At 47.5% G+C, this 11,084-nt stretch overlaps 2 protein-coding genes across 7 annotated transcripts; one reads left to right on the top strand and one right to left on the bottom strand.

Annotated features, from left to right (window-relative positions):
* The first annotated feature begins 23 nt into the window (after positions 1 to 23).
* TAX1BP3 (Tax1 binding protein 3) lies at positions 24 to 3,860 on the top strand. The gene is made up of 4 exons (XM_042026313.1): positions 24 to 112; positions 1,586 to 1,705; positions 1,998 to 2,075; positions 2,299 to 3,860. Exons 1-4 carry the CDS (start codon positions 74 to 76, stop codon positions 2,434 to 2,436), a joined length of 375 nt encoding a protein of 124 aa, XP_041882247.1. The 5' UTR covers positions 24 to 73; the 3' UTR covers positions 2,437 to 3,860.
* A 263-nt stretch (positions 3,861 to 4,123) lies between these two features.
* CTNS (cystinosin, lysosomal cystine transporter) lies at positions 4,124 to 11,033 on the bottom strand. Of its 6 annotated transcripts, none has more exons than XM_042026307.1 (11): positions 10,891 to 10,976; positions 10,397 to 10,470; positions 9,535 to 9,613; positions 8,882 to 8,966; positions 8,688 to 8,791; positions 7,687 to 7,818; positions 6,909 to 7,008; positions 6,695 to 6,814; positions 5,506 to 5,676; positions 5,183 to 5,300; positions 4,124 to 4,832 (listed from the first exon to the last, which is right to left on the bottom strand). In XM_042026307.1, the coding sequence occupies exons 2-11, from the start codon at positions 10,458 to 10,460 to the stop codon at positions 4,702 to 4,704; spliced, it is 1,104 nt and encodes a 367-aa protein (XP_041882241.1). In that variant the 5' UTR covers positions 10,461 to 10,470; positions 10,891 to 10,976; the 3' UTR covers positions 4,124 to 4,701. The 6 variants fall into 6 exon arrangements, with proteins under 6 accessions (XP_041882241.1, XP_041882240.1, XP_041882242.1 ...); XM_042026306.1 differs by lacking the exon at positions 10,891 to 10,976 and adding an exon at positions 10,661 to 10,749; XM_042026308.1 differs by lacking the exon at positions 10,891 to 10,976 and adding an exon at positions 10,624 to 10,678.
* Positions 11,034 to 11,084: the final 51 nt, after the last annotated feature.

Genomic DNA, 11,084 nt, shown 5'->3' on the forward strand with positions numbered 1-11,084 from the left:
GGGGCGGACATGGCGTTCGTACCGGGGCAGCCGGTCACCGCCGTCGTGGTGAGGGGGGACGGGAGGGGCGGACATGGCGTTCGTACCGGGGCAGCCGGTCACCGCCGTCGTGGTGAGGGCGGACGGGAGGGCTGGACATGGCGTTCGTACCGGGGCAGCCGGTCACCGCTGTTCGGGGGATACCGTGCTGGGGGCTGCTGGCGGGGATGGAGAGGGGGATGCCGGTGTTGCCCGGGAGCGCCCTGCGCGCTGGCAGCGGGCGGAGTTGTCGTCCCAGGGCAGCTCCGGTCCGCGGGTGCGTGGAAGGAGCGGGCGAAGGGTGCGGGACTGGGACTGGGACGGGGGCAGCGGTGCCGGTGCCGGTGCCGCCCGGCAGCGCCCTGCGGGCTGTCAGGGGACGGAAGTCCCCGGGCAGCCCCGGTCCGCGGGCGAAGGGCGCGGCCGCTCTCCGCAGCGCCGCCGGCCCCGGTTGCCGCCCCGGTTGCCGCCCCGGCGGCCGCTCCCCGCCGCGGGGGCTGTCAGATTCTCCGTCCGCAATACCGGCTGGGAGAACCGAGGGGAAGCTCCTCCGGGCGGAGGGACCGAGCCCTGGCCAGGGCTGCCTGGCGTTGCTTGAGGGAAGAGGGAGCGAGCCCCGCCGAGAAGCGCGTTCTGCCGGTACCGGGACCTTGCGGCAGCCCAGCCCAGCGCTCGGTGCGGTGCCCTCTTTGCGAGGGCAGGGGCAGGATAAGCACCTGCTTGTCTGGGTGGGGTTTAGGAAGCAGAGCTTATAAGTGAGATAATGACTTTAATCAACACGCAGTGCAAGTGAGAGAGCCAGTGCTTTCCCGTGGTTGGAATGGTAAATGGGGTTGTGCTTGGGTGTGCGGCCCCAGCTGACAACCCTGAGGACATGGATGCTGTGCTGCTGTGCCCAGCGAGTTTGGAATTTAGTGGGGAAGTTCAGGGTCTGTGTGACAGGGGTGTGAGAGGAGAATCACAGAATGGTTTGGGTTGGAAGGGACCTGTGAAGGTCATCTAATCCAACCCCCTGCAATGAACAGGAACATCTTCCATTAGATGGGGTTGAAGCACCTTTTGAGAGGTTATTGTGTCAGTTAAGACTGTGGCTTTTCACCCTGGCTCAGGAATTGCACCAGCTGGCATTTCTACAATGCTGACATAATGCACAAAGCTTGTCAGATGCCTCTGTGCATCGGGCAGTGAGGAACCTGCCCCGGGTTACAAAAGTGTGTGGATAAGTTATCCTGAAAAAGAACCATCCTAATAATAGGTTGTTATTTCTGCTGATAGGACTAGCAGGAACATAAGGCATGTGGATAATGAGCAAGATGAGGCTGGTCATGAGTTACTGCTGGTTATCAAGGCATGAGTCATGTTTAAAGAGACCTGCTCTGGTTTTAGTGTTGTTCCCTTCTATTCCCGGGCAGGCAGGAAAGCTCTGAGTAATTGAGGTGCTGGGCTGTGGCAGGGGATCTCTGTGAAAGACAATCTAACTGGATCTGAAGTATCTGTGTCTGAAATGCACTTGAAATTTCCTCCAGTTGTCAGAATACTCAGCTATTTGATCTCTTTCTCTTTTCAGCAAAGAATTGAAATACATAAGCTTCGGCAAGGTGACAATTTGATTCTGGGATTCAGCATTGGGGGTGGCATTGATCAGGACCCTACTCAGAATCCTTTCTCTGAAGACAAGACTGACAAGGTCAGATACTCTTTTTTTCTGTAGCAACTCCCTCCCTCTCCTAAAGGCTGAGATACCCAAATCATCATCTGCCCTCTGCACTCTACCACAGCTACTCTGTTGCTCCATTATCACTTGCAGGCTGAGGTTATTCAAGTGACTTCTCCATCTTTTCTATTTTCCAAAATTGCACCAGCCTGTTTTTAACTAAAATCTCATAATACACTACAAGGTTTTATTGTACTGTCAGACAAATGACCCTTGAGTACTGAATCGTCTCATATTTAGTAAATGAACAGTTAATTTTTTCCAGGGCATCTATGTAACAAGGGTGACAGAGGGAGGCCCAGCAGAAGTTGCAGGACTCCAGATTGGAGATAAGATCATGCAGGTAAGCACCAAGATAAGACAGTACTGATGTAGTACCAGCTGCACACTGCAGAGAAGCATCTGCTGGGGAAAATAATCTTCTGGGAACTTCCCAGGACACTTTGTGGAGTTTATAAATAAACTGAGCTGTAGCATAAGCATATCCACTACGTGGTTCTGATAGAACAGTTACAGGACACCTCTGAGTCCCTGCACCTGCCTCATTTTGTGGGTTTTTTTCCCAGGTGAATGGTTGGGATATGACAATGGTAACCCATGACCAGGCCAGGAAGAGGCTGACCAAAAGGAATGAGGAGGTGGTACGGCTGCTGGTGACCAGGCAGTCCCTGCAGAAGGCTGTGCAGCAATCCATGATGTCCTAATCCATCATCCAGCTGGGGAAGGGGTGGGGAGGGAGATGTATAGACTGGTCTCAAAGAAAGAAGCAAATACTAGACTGGAACAGGTTTTCTGGAAGGAGTGCATGTTCCTACCTGTGGTAAACACTACTTTTTTTTGTTTTAACTTCTTCTGGTGTAACTGGCAGTAGTAAAACAATACTCCCCTCAGCAGAGTGCTTCTCTGAAGGCTGCCCTGCAGGTACATGGCAAGACTTCTGTAGTTATGGCTTTCAGGACAGGACAGACTCAAGTTATCTAAGAGCAACTGGAAAAGCCTTAACTTGGACAGGATTCTTCTGTAGTATAAAGGCCTCCTATTTTAGGGGGAAATGTGGGTTCTGCTATGGGAGATCAGAGGGTTTGCTGTGCCTAAGCTTTTAGAAGTGAGCTGTCCTGTTCACCCCCGCTATCAAATTCAAATGCCAGAGTTCAGAGTTGCACAGTGCTGTGGGGAGGAGCACTGTACTAATCCCACACTGTGTGCAAGATAGAGTGGCTGAAGGGTTTGGGGCATTACAGTTTCCTGCAAAGGCTCCCTGGACAAAGCAGCCTCTTCAGGCAAGAAACAACTGAGTCATACAAGTGTTATATGAAAGCCTTCATGGTCACTACAGTTCAACCTCACTGGCAGAGTAAAACCTGAATTCTCCTTGTTCCCATTTGTACCATCAGTTGAATTGAGTTTAATTTAAAGGAATATGGAGCAGGAAACAAAACAATATTCCTGAACTTACAGCAATGCTGCTCATAGCTCTAGAATTTTCAGTTCTTCATTCCACTTCTATCAGACGTGAAATGGGAGGAATTTTAGTTTGTCTTTTAGAAGACTTTGTTTAAATCAGTGATTTATTGGATGGAAGAGATGAATATGCCAGTAACTTGCAGAAGTGCCTCTTGACCAAATTTAAACTTCTAGTAGGATACTAAGTGGTTTAAATAAACATGCCACAGGAGTGAAGATTCTTGCTGCAACACTAAGTCCATGATCTAGCATCCTGTGGTTTGTTAGCCTGTTAGCTTTACAGTTATCCAAAAACTGGAGTTTTTAATCCTCTTCAGTTGATCTATACATATCTATACTTTCCTTAAGCAGCCTTGAGGTAAGCTGTTGTAAATAGAGCACGAGGAGGTGGTATCTAACTTATTCAGTACATTACTGCTGTGCCATGTACGTTGTGATTGATGCATCTCAGACTGTTCTGTGCACACCAGCAGATGCCTACTTACCGATTTTATATCTCTAGAATTACTACAATCATGCTTTGGAATTTTGTAACTTAAGAATTCAGTGGTAAATTTTAAGTCTTTCATGTTGAAGTTATTTTTGTTATTATAAAGATACACTGCTATTTGTACTGCTTTTTCACTTGATTTTACACACAATAAAAGAAAGTTGGTTTTCCTGAGCTGTTTCTTCTTACATTTAAGAGTGCCACATCACTTGGGTGCTGAGACTTTTTTTTGGCTCAGAGTAGATTGTGGAATTACTGAGGTCAGTAAGATCTGGTTTCACTGGTGGGGAACTGTCAAACCTCACCTGGGCTCTAGTTTTCCTTAGGATGACACCTAGAAAGACACATTAGGTTTTAAGCATTCAAGTATTTGTGCATAGATTCCCTTCTAATTACCTGTCTTAGCACCTTTGAAAGAGCTTTCAGTGAATCAAGAATACAGTTTGTTAGGATTTTTTTTAATAAAAAGTTCAAATTGTAATATTTGTGCATTTGTTACCAACTTCATTATTGTGGTGCTCCACTGTGGCCAGCCTGAGTGGTGGTGTACTGTGAGCTGTCTGGGAAAGGTCAGCAGCAGCACTCGGATCCACAGACAGTCTTCAGTCATTACTTAAAGATATCAAGTGGGTGCTTAAACATGACCTTAGATTTTTGGAAGACAGAACTCTGCTCTTTGTGCATCACCTCCAATCAGAAAGACATCACTCTGGTCTTTGTCTTCCCTGTGGTTGATGAAAAAAAGAGCCACGTGTTGCTTGGACAGCTCCCACTGAGCTGTGTGTGCAGCTTCAACAGGCACGAGTTTCCCATGTGCAGTTGAGAGCTTGCTGTCCTTAAGGCATCTGGCAGTCAGTGCATGGCAAGGCAACAGTTTGTGTTCCATCCCAGAGAGGATCAAGTCATAGACAGAGATCAGAATCAGTATTTCAACTGGCAGCAAGAATCTTGAAAGCCCTCAGACAGGGTAGGGACAAGTTCAGTTTATAGTTTTAGTCTCCACGAGTGCTGTTTGTTATTCACAAGGTTCATACCCTCGTCTCCTGTACAGGCAGTAGTGCTGCACCATGAAAACAATATCAAACACGATGGAGAAGACACCCAGGCCAAACTTGGTTGGATCTCCAAAGATTAACTTCCACTCATCTGTCAAACACAAAATTAGAGTTGACTCCTCAAGTGTAGTCTTGTCTCAAGACACTTTAGAGAAGTTCATGTCTATTACCTGGACTGCTCAGACACACCTAAGACTGACTGCAGTGCACACCTTATGCAAAGCTAATTAATAACTGTTCCTGTGGTTTCTTCAGGATAGCTACTTCATTTTATACCTTGAGGGAATATGAACTGATTCTTTGTCCTTTCTGTAAGAACAGCTCCCCACAACACAGCACAAACATCATTTTTCCAAGATAACTTACTGGGTTTATATCTGCTTTCTAGTGGGACCTCCCACCCCATTAAGAAAGGCTCCAGCACCTCAGTTCCAGGCTTACCGTTGTTGTATGACTGCAAAAACATCTGGAGAAGGCTGAAACTTCCACCAGTGAAGTCCAGTAATACATTTCCAATACTCCATCCCTCAGTACTCTTCCGACGGAAATTCATGTAGGCCTGGGAGTGTGACAAGAAGTCAGTCAGAGTGTCATGCACAGGCATTTGGGATTAACTTGTAAGCAGCTTTCAGTATAATTCTATTGGTTTCACCACTATTAATAAATAATCATTGGTGGTTTAGTCTTTTCAGACTTTCAAGAGCACACACTGCAGGCTTAGGGTGGCAGGGATATGGAATCTAAGCAGAATAGTTCAGATTTACCTGTGGGAAGTATTTTATCAGTGTGACTGCTAACTTAATGTAGGAGAAGCAGAACAAGAACTGCAACCATGTCATCTCCTCAGCTGCAGCCAGGAACAGCGTTGTGAAGGTGAAGATCCATGCAAGTGCCAGGAGTCCAACAACAACTTTGGATACTTTCTGATCTGCTCTCTAGAACAGAAACACAGATATGTTTTTGGCCTGGTCATATATCCCCAGACACAAAGATACAGTTTGCTCAGGACTCTGCAACATTACAGTCCAAACCTGTTTTACCAGTCAGGCTGGTACCACAGGAGAACTTTAAGTGCTACAGCAATCACCTGGAGGTTTGCAAGAGCTGATGAGCAATATTCATATCAATCATTTAGAACACTGCTGTCCCTGAACAAGGGGGAACAGTATTCTTGAGTATTTATGATACATCATCTGTAACAAATCTCCAAAATTCAATCTGATGAGATCAAGAGTTCCTGCAAAAGGCTTATAATGCCATTATGATAAAAGATTTATGGTTGCTTTCTAATTCTTCACTAGAAAAGTCTGTGGTACCTGGCAATTACGACAGATGGGCTGTTACAGTTTTGGGTTTAGCATGACCAAAGGAAGAAGCCCAAGAGAGAAACAGTTACCATCTAGATAAAATTGGCCTGTTCAGATAAGAGGCTTTTGCAATGAAAATTAAATAAGAACCACTTGACTGTAACAATCAATCTCACTTGAAAAGGTGTGAATTATGAAAGGGCATTTACAGCTGTTTTAGGAGAGAAGTTGAAAAATAAACCTGTGTTTGAATTGCAGGGAGTATCTAAAGTCCTATCCTAGCTTGAAGAATGCTCCAAGTAGCAAGGAAACAGCAAAGCATTTGTGCTGTGAAGAGCTGTAATCTATGTGCTGGCTAGAGATCTGTTTGGGAATTTTATGAACTTGGCTGTTTGCCTCAGTTATTTTGAGTCCCTAAGGAGTTTACTTATAAGCTCAGAACATCCATGAGGGTGAAGTAGGTAAGGTTAGTGGAGGTGCTACTAGCTCAGGAAAGATGAAGGCAGCTGGGCTGTGAAGCCTGGCTCCTGGAAAGGCCGGTGGAAGTGCAGGGAATTTGGGATTTTGGAGCCTAAAAGGAGCGGAGAGGTGCCCAGCAGAGGGAGCTCTGGCAGAGCCCACAGGTGAGCCCAGCACCCAGACCCACCTCGTAGATGCAGCACTGAATGATGATGAGGAGAGTCAGGGCTACTGCGTGGAGACTGAAGAAAACATCATTGATGGCCACAGGGTTCACCCCGCTGGGATAACTGACCAGGAATTCCTCCTAAAGGTATGAGAAAGCAAAACCAGCCACGTGTCTTAACTCCCTTCTGCACATACCCATCCTCCAGCACGTGTTCAGAGAGAATCATGCTCACCTTAATCAAGGGAATCCAGAAGAGCCCAACATTAAATACACTGTATGCTATAAAGCCAGTAAGGTTTAATGCTATAAAGTCAAAGCTTAGCCCAACCACACTAGAGAAGGGAAAAAAAAAAGAGAACCATGCATTAGAGAGTTACAGGCAGTTCCAGGGACAAATTGACCCTGGAAAGTGCTGATTTATAGGCAAAGCTTCAGGCATTATGACAACACAATGCTGTGAGTTCATCAGGAAGCTGGGTGAAATAACAGAGCTCTCATGGAGCAGTTTGTGTCTCTGCTGTTTAACTGCACCCCTCCATGAGCTCAGCCTGTCTGCTGAAGCCCTTCCAGCCTGAATCCCTAAAGCATGAGTGCATCATTGCCAGATCAAATGATTTCATTTTCATATATGATAATGTTCCTACTTCGAGTCACTTAGTTCAAGGGGAGCTGGCCTAAGGATGACACTACAAGGAGGTGTCTGAGAAACAGCTCTCAAGGCTGATAATCTTTGAAAGTGATCATCACAGCTGGCTCAGCCAGATGATTTACAACACGACACCAAAGGGAATGGGGAAGTCTCTTCTATCACAAATTCATATTGGATGCCAAATCTTAGGATCAGGTTCCCTCTAACCTGCATGTATAAAAGCCCACTGGGGCTGCAACTACTCAGACCCTACGTCGCCTTTTTCACCATCTTTCCATGGATAATTCCCAATAACCAAGATGGATGTAACTGAACATGACTTGCAGAAGTGCTTTAGTGACTTGCAAACACATCTCTTTACCTTTTCCGTCGCCAGTTCTCAAAGAGTTGAGGATAGAAGGAGATGGACCAAGCAAGGAAATAGATCCAGCCAATCACCTCATCAGCATATCTCACTATGATGCTGTGAATCACTTGAAATTGAATCCTAGGCCTGATGGTTAATACAAAAAGAATCAGTTAATTCATGCTTTCTTCAGGAGATTTTATCTTGTTCTGCTGAGAGAGGAAATAGAACCCAGGTGTTGAGACAAGACAATAGAGATTTGGTTGGGTTCAGCTGAGTTGCTCCCCTTTTCATTTGTGACCTTGTTATGTTTGGGACACCTCCCACACCTGAGTCTTTCCTTTCCATCCTTTTACCATGGGAATGTTCCCAAAGATCATCTTGTGCCTATGGCTTCCACTCAGCACAGTCTCTGTTAGGTAAGAGCATAGCTGCACTTCTCACGCCTCATGACTGTGCTGCCCTGTGAGCGTTCCACGTGCTCACCTCTGCCTTTGCCTCCAGTCTCAAAAGGAGAAGCAAAACGAGGAAGTGAAACAGGAGTATCCTGTTGCTCAGTAACATCTGGGCCACCAGCAAACACAATCCAGCTTTCTCCATCTTGCTAGGCTTTTCCTAGGAGGGACAACTGGCATCTGTGAGAAGAGGGCTCCCCTAACTGATGCACCCCAGGAACTCCAGAACAAATCCTGCACACTAAGAACAGTATCCCACTAGACACTGACAGCCAAATGCTTCCCAGACCAGAAAAGCTGACATGCAGTTTTCATACTTTTGGGAGGCACTATTAAAACCAGACTAAGGAGCCATGAGAACTCAGTCATCTTATAATTAAATCTAAGATACCATTCTGTTTCTGTGCCCTCTATTTACCTCAATACCTGGGGATTTGCTGCAGGGTTAGCACATCTTAACTGCATCCTACCCATGTCTCATTTAACTCTGAGGAGGGAATAGTTATTCCAAAGTTTAGGAAGCTACAGGGTAGTAAGTGGAACTAAAAATCAGTTTCTCACCCAGTTGAGTTGGAATTATTGGCATAAAGGTAAACTGTTACTTGTCCCACATCATCTGCTTTCACTTGGAAGTCTGCTTTAGTGTGACCTGCAGGGAACTGTACCTGCAAGGCAGAGCACAGGGAAGAAAGAGGAGTTGCACCATAATAGCAGGAGCTCTTTGCATAAGGTCACAAGTCTGTTCTGTCACTTACCTCATCAGGCAGTTCAACAATGGTGCTGTGCTTTGAGGAGTATGTAATATTAAGAGTTATCACCAGTGTCTCGTTCAGTGGAGCCCTGAGAAGGCAGAAAAAACAAGTGAGGCTGGGGCCTGAGTTCAGAGGTTGCTTCAGGGCTGCAGGAGAGCATCTGCTCAATCCTCTCAGCAATGAGTAGCCCACACACAACAGAAGCTGCCCCATACTCAGAGGAACCAGCACCAAAGGGTGTGAGCATTGCACTGGTTCTTTTGTCTGATGCAGTGATGGCACGGGATGGTTGTATGGCCACATTGTACCTCCCTCTTCTCCACAAAAGTGGCAAAGTCACCAAAGGATCCTACCCTATCCTTGTGCTCGCTACCCTTTGCTGAAACAGGGCAGAAACAAGGCACATGTACTTGGGGTGATGAAGGACAGAAATTACAATAGAAAGACAAAACAAAACAAATAAAATCTTTCCAAGTGACACAGTCCTGCACAGCTTTCCTAAAGAACTGCACTGAGCATTTGTCGAGGACATGATCCTTCTAGGAAATGCAAGTTTCTCTTAAGCATCAATTTTCAGAAAGGGAGGAACTGTAAATTCCCTTATGGAGCGTAGCCCGTGTTCCAAAGGGAAAGTAAAGCTGTAATCATGATTTTACCTCAGAGAGACAGTGACGTTTGTTGAACTTCCACTTTCTAAAGAAACCACTTCAGGGACAGACAACACAGTGACTCCATCTGGGGGGAAAAAATCCACCCACACAAATCTCAATTACTATGAACAGATCCTTCAGAAGAACAACCTACTTCATTCTTGTGCCATAGACATTTTACTCACTGGTCCCCGCAGCATCAGATCAATCAGATAAGTACACGTGATAAAAAGCAAAGGAGGATTACAGCTTATTTCAGGGCATTCAAACAACTTAAAAGGAGAAGTAAATAACTGTCACTTGAACATGTTGCAAGGAAGTAATTTAAATGCTTGAAGTGCAACAAAAGTTCATGCCAAGGGAAGGTTATAGGGTACTGCAAACCCACCCTGTTTCTTGATGTGATCCTAATGATTTAAGAGTCATAAATGCCCAAAATGTAATACAAAATTTTTTCTTGGGCCACAAATGCAAACCTGGTACCCAGATGTCCAAGAGAATGTACATTTACAGAAATTGAGAGATAAACAGGTTGCACAGGTTGGCCTGGACACTTTTTTTTCTGTTGCCACATATTACACAGTGTTCTTAACAAGTTAAGTGCAGAGGAGCTCCCCAGTTTATCACCTACTGCACCGCAGGCAGTACTTAATCTGCAGAAGTGATTTTGGAGCGTGAGGTGCACAATCAGTGCCTCAGTACAGCGTAGGAGCTCAAGAAGCCAAGGTAACGTGTGAGAGAAGAGCTGATGGGAAGCGTGGCACAGGATCCCCGGAGAGATGTAGTGGGATAACAGGAGAGCTGCTCTTCTCCATCCCTTACTGGTCTGGAGCCCTATGGGCCCAAGCTGGGCTGACCAAAAACTCACCGCCAGGCCGCATCAGCGCCAGCGAGAGGCTCAGCAGGGCGGGGAGCAGGTATCGCGTCCTCATGGTGGAAAAGCTGCAGAAAAAGCGGGGAGAAGCTTTGCTCAGCACCCACACGGTTAACAGCCCATCCCCTCCACTGGCAGCCGCGGCAAACAGCTCCCTCCGCAGCACCCCCAGCCCGGTCGAGGGACCCTCAGCACCCCTCGGAGGGCACCGATCTCCTCGCCCCTGTGCCTGCCCGGTCTCCCCGGGCACAGCTTTACCTCCGCGCTGCTCCCGTGACGGACCCGCCCCACCCCAACGGGCGGGACTACAAATCTCGGCAGCCCCCGCGCCCCCGTCAGGCCCCCGCCACTGGCGGCGCGCCGCGATGCATGCAGGGACTTGTAGTCCTGCCGCCCTCCCCTCAGGAGCCCCGGCGGAGCGCGGCACCCGGTGCTTTGGGATGCACCGCTGCCGAGGCGGCGGTACCGGGGAGCGGGCGGGAACCCACCTTCTTCAATGCCCGGCGCCTTCCCGGTTCTTCCCTTTTTAGCTCTCACGTGAGGCGATGGCCCGTAGACTCCCCGCCCAGCGCCCACCGCGCCGCTGCGGCCGCCCCCGGGGGCCATCTTGGGTGTGGCGGAGCGGGTTTATGAGGGGGGCAGAGCGGGTTTATGAGGGGGGCAGAGCTGTGAGCGGGGGCGC

The sequence above is a fragment of the Corvus kubaryi genome, unplaced genomic scaffold, assembly GCF_017639235.1.
Source record: "Corvus kubaryi isolate FWS band 111438036 unplaced genomic scaffold, C.kubaryi_AGA036_p1.0 37284, whole genome shotgun sequence".
NCBI classification, from domain to species: Eukaryota; Metazoa; Chordata; class Aves; order Passeriformes; family Corvidae; genus Corvus; species Corvus kubaryi.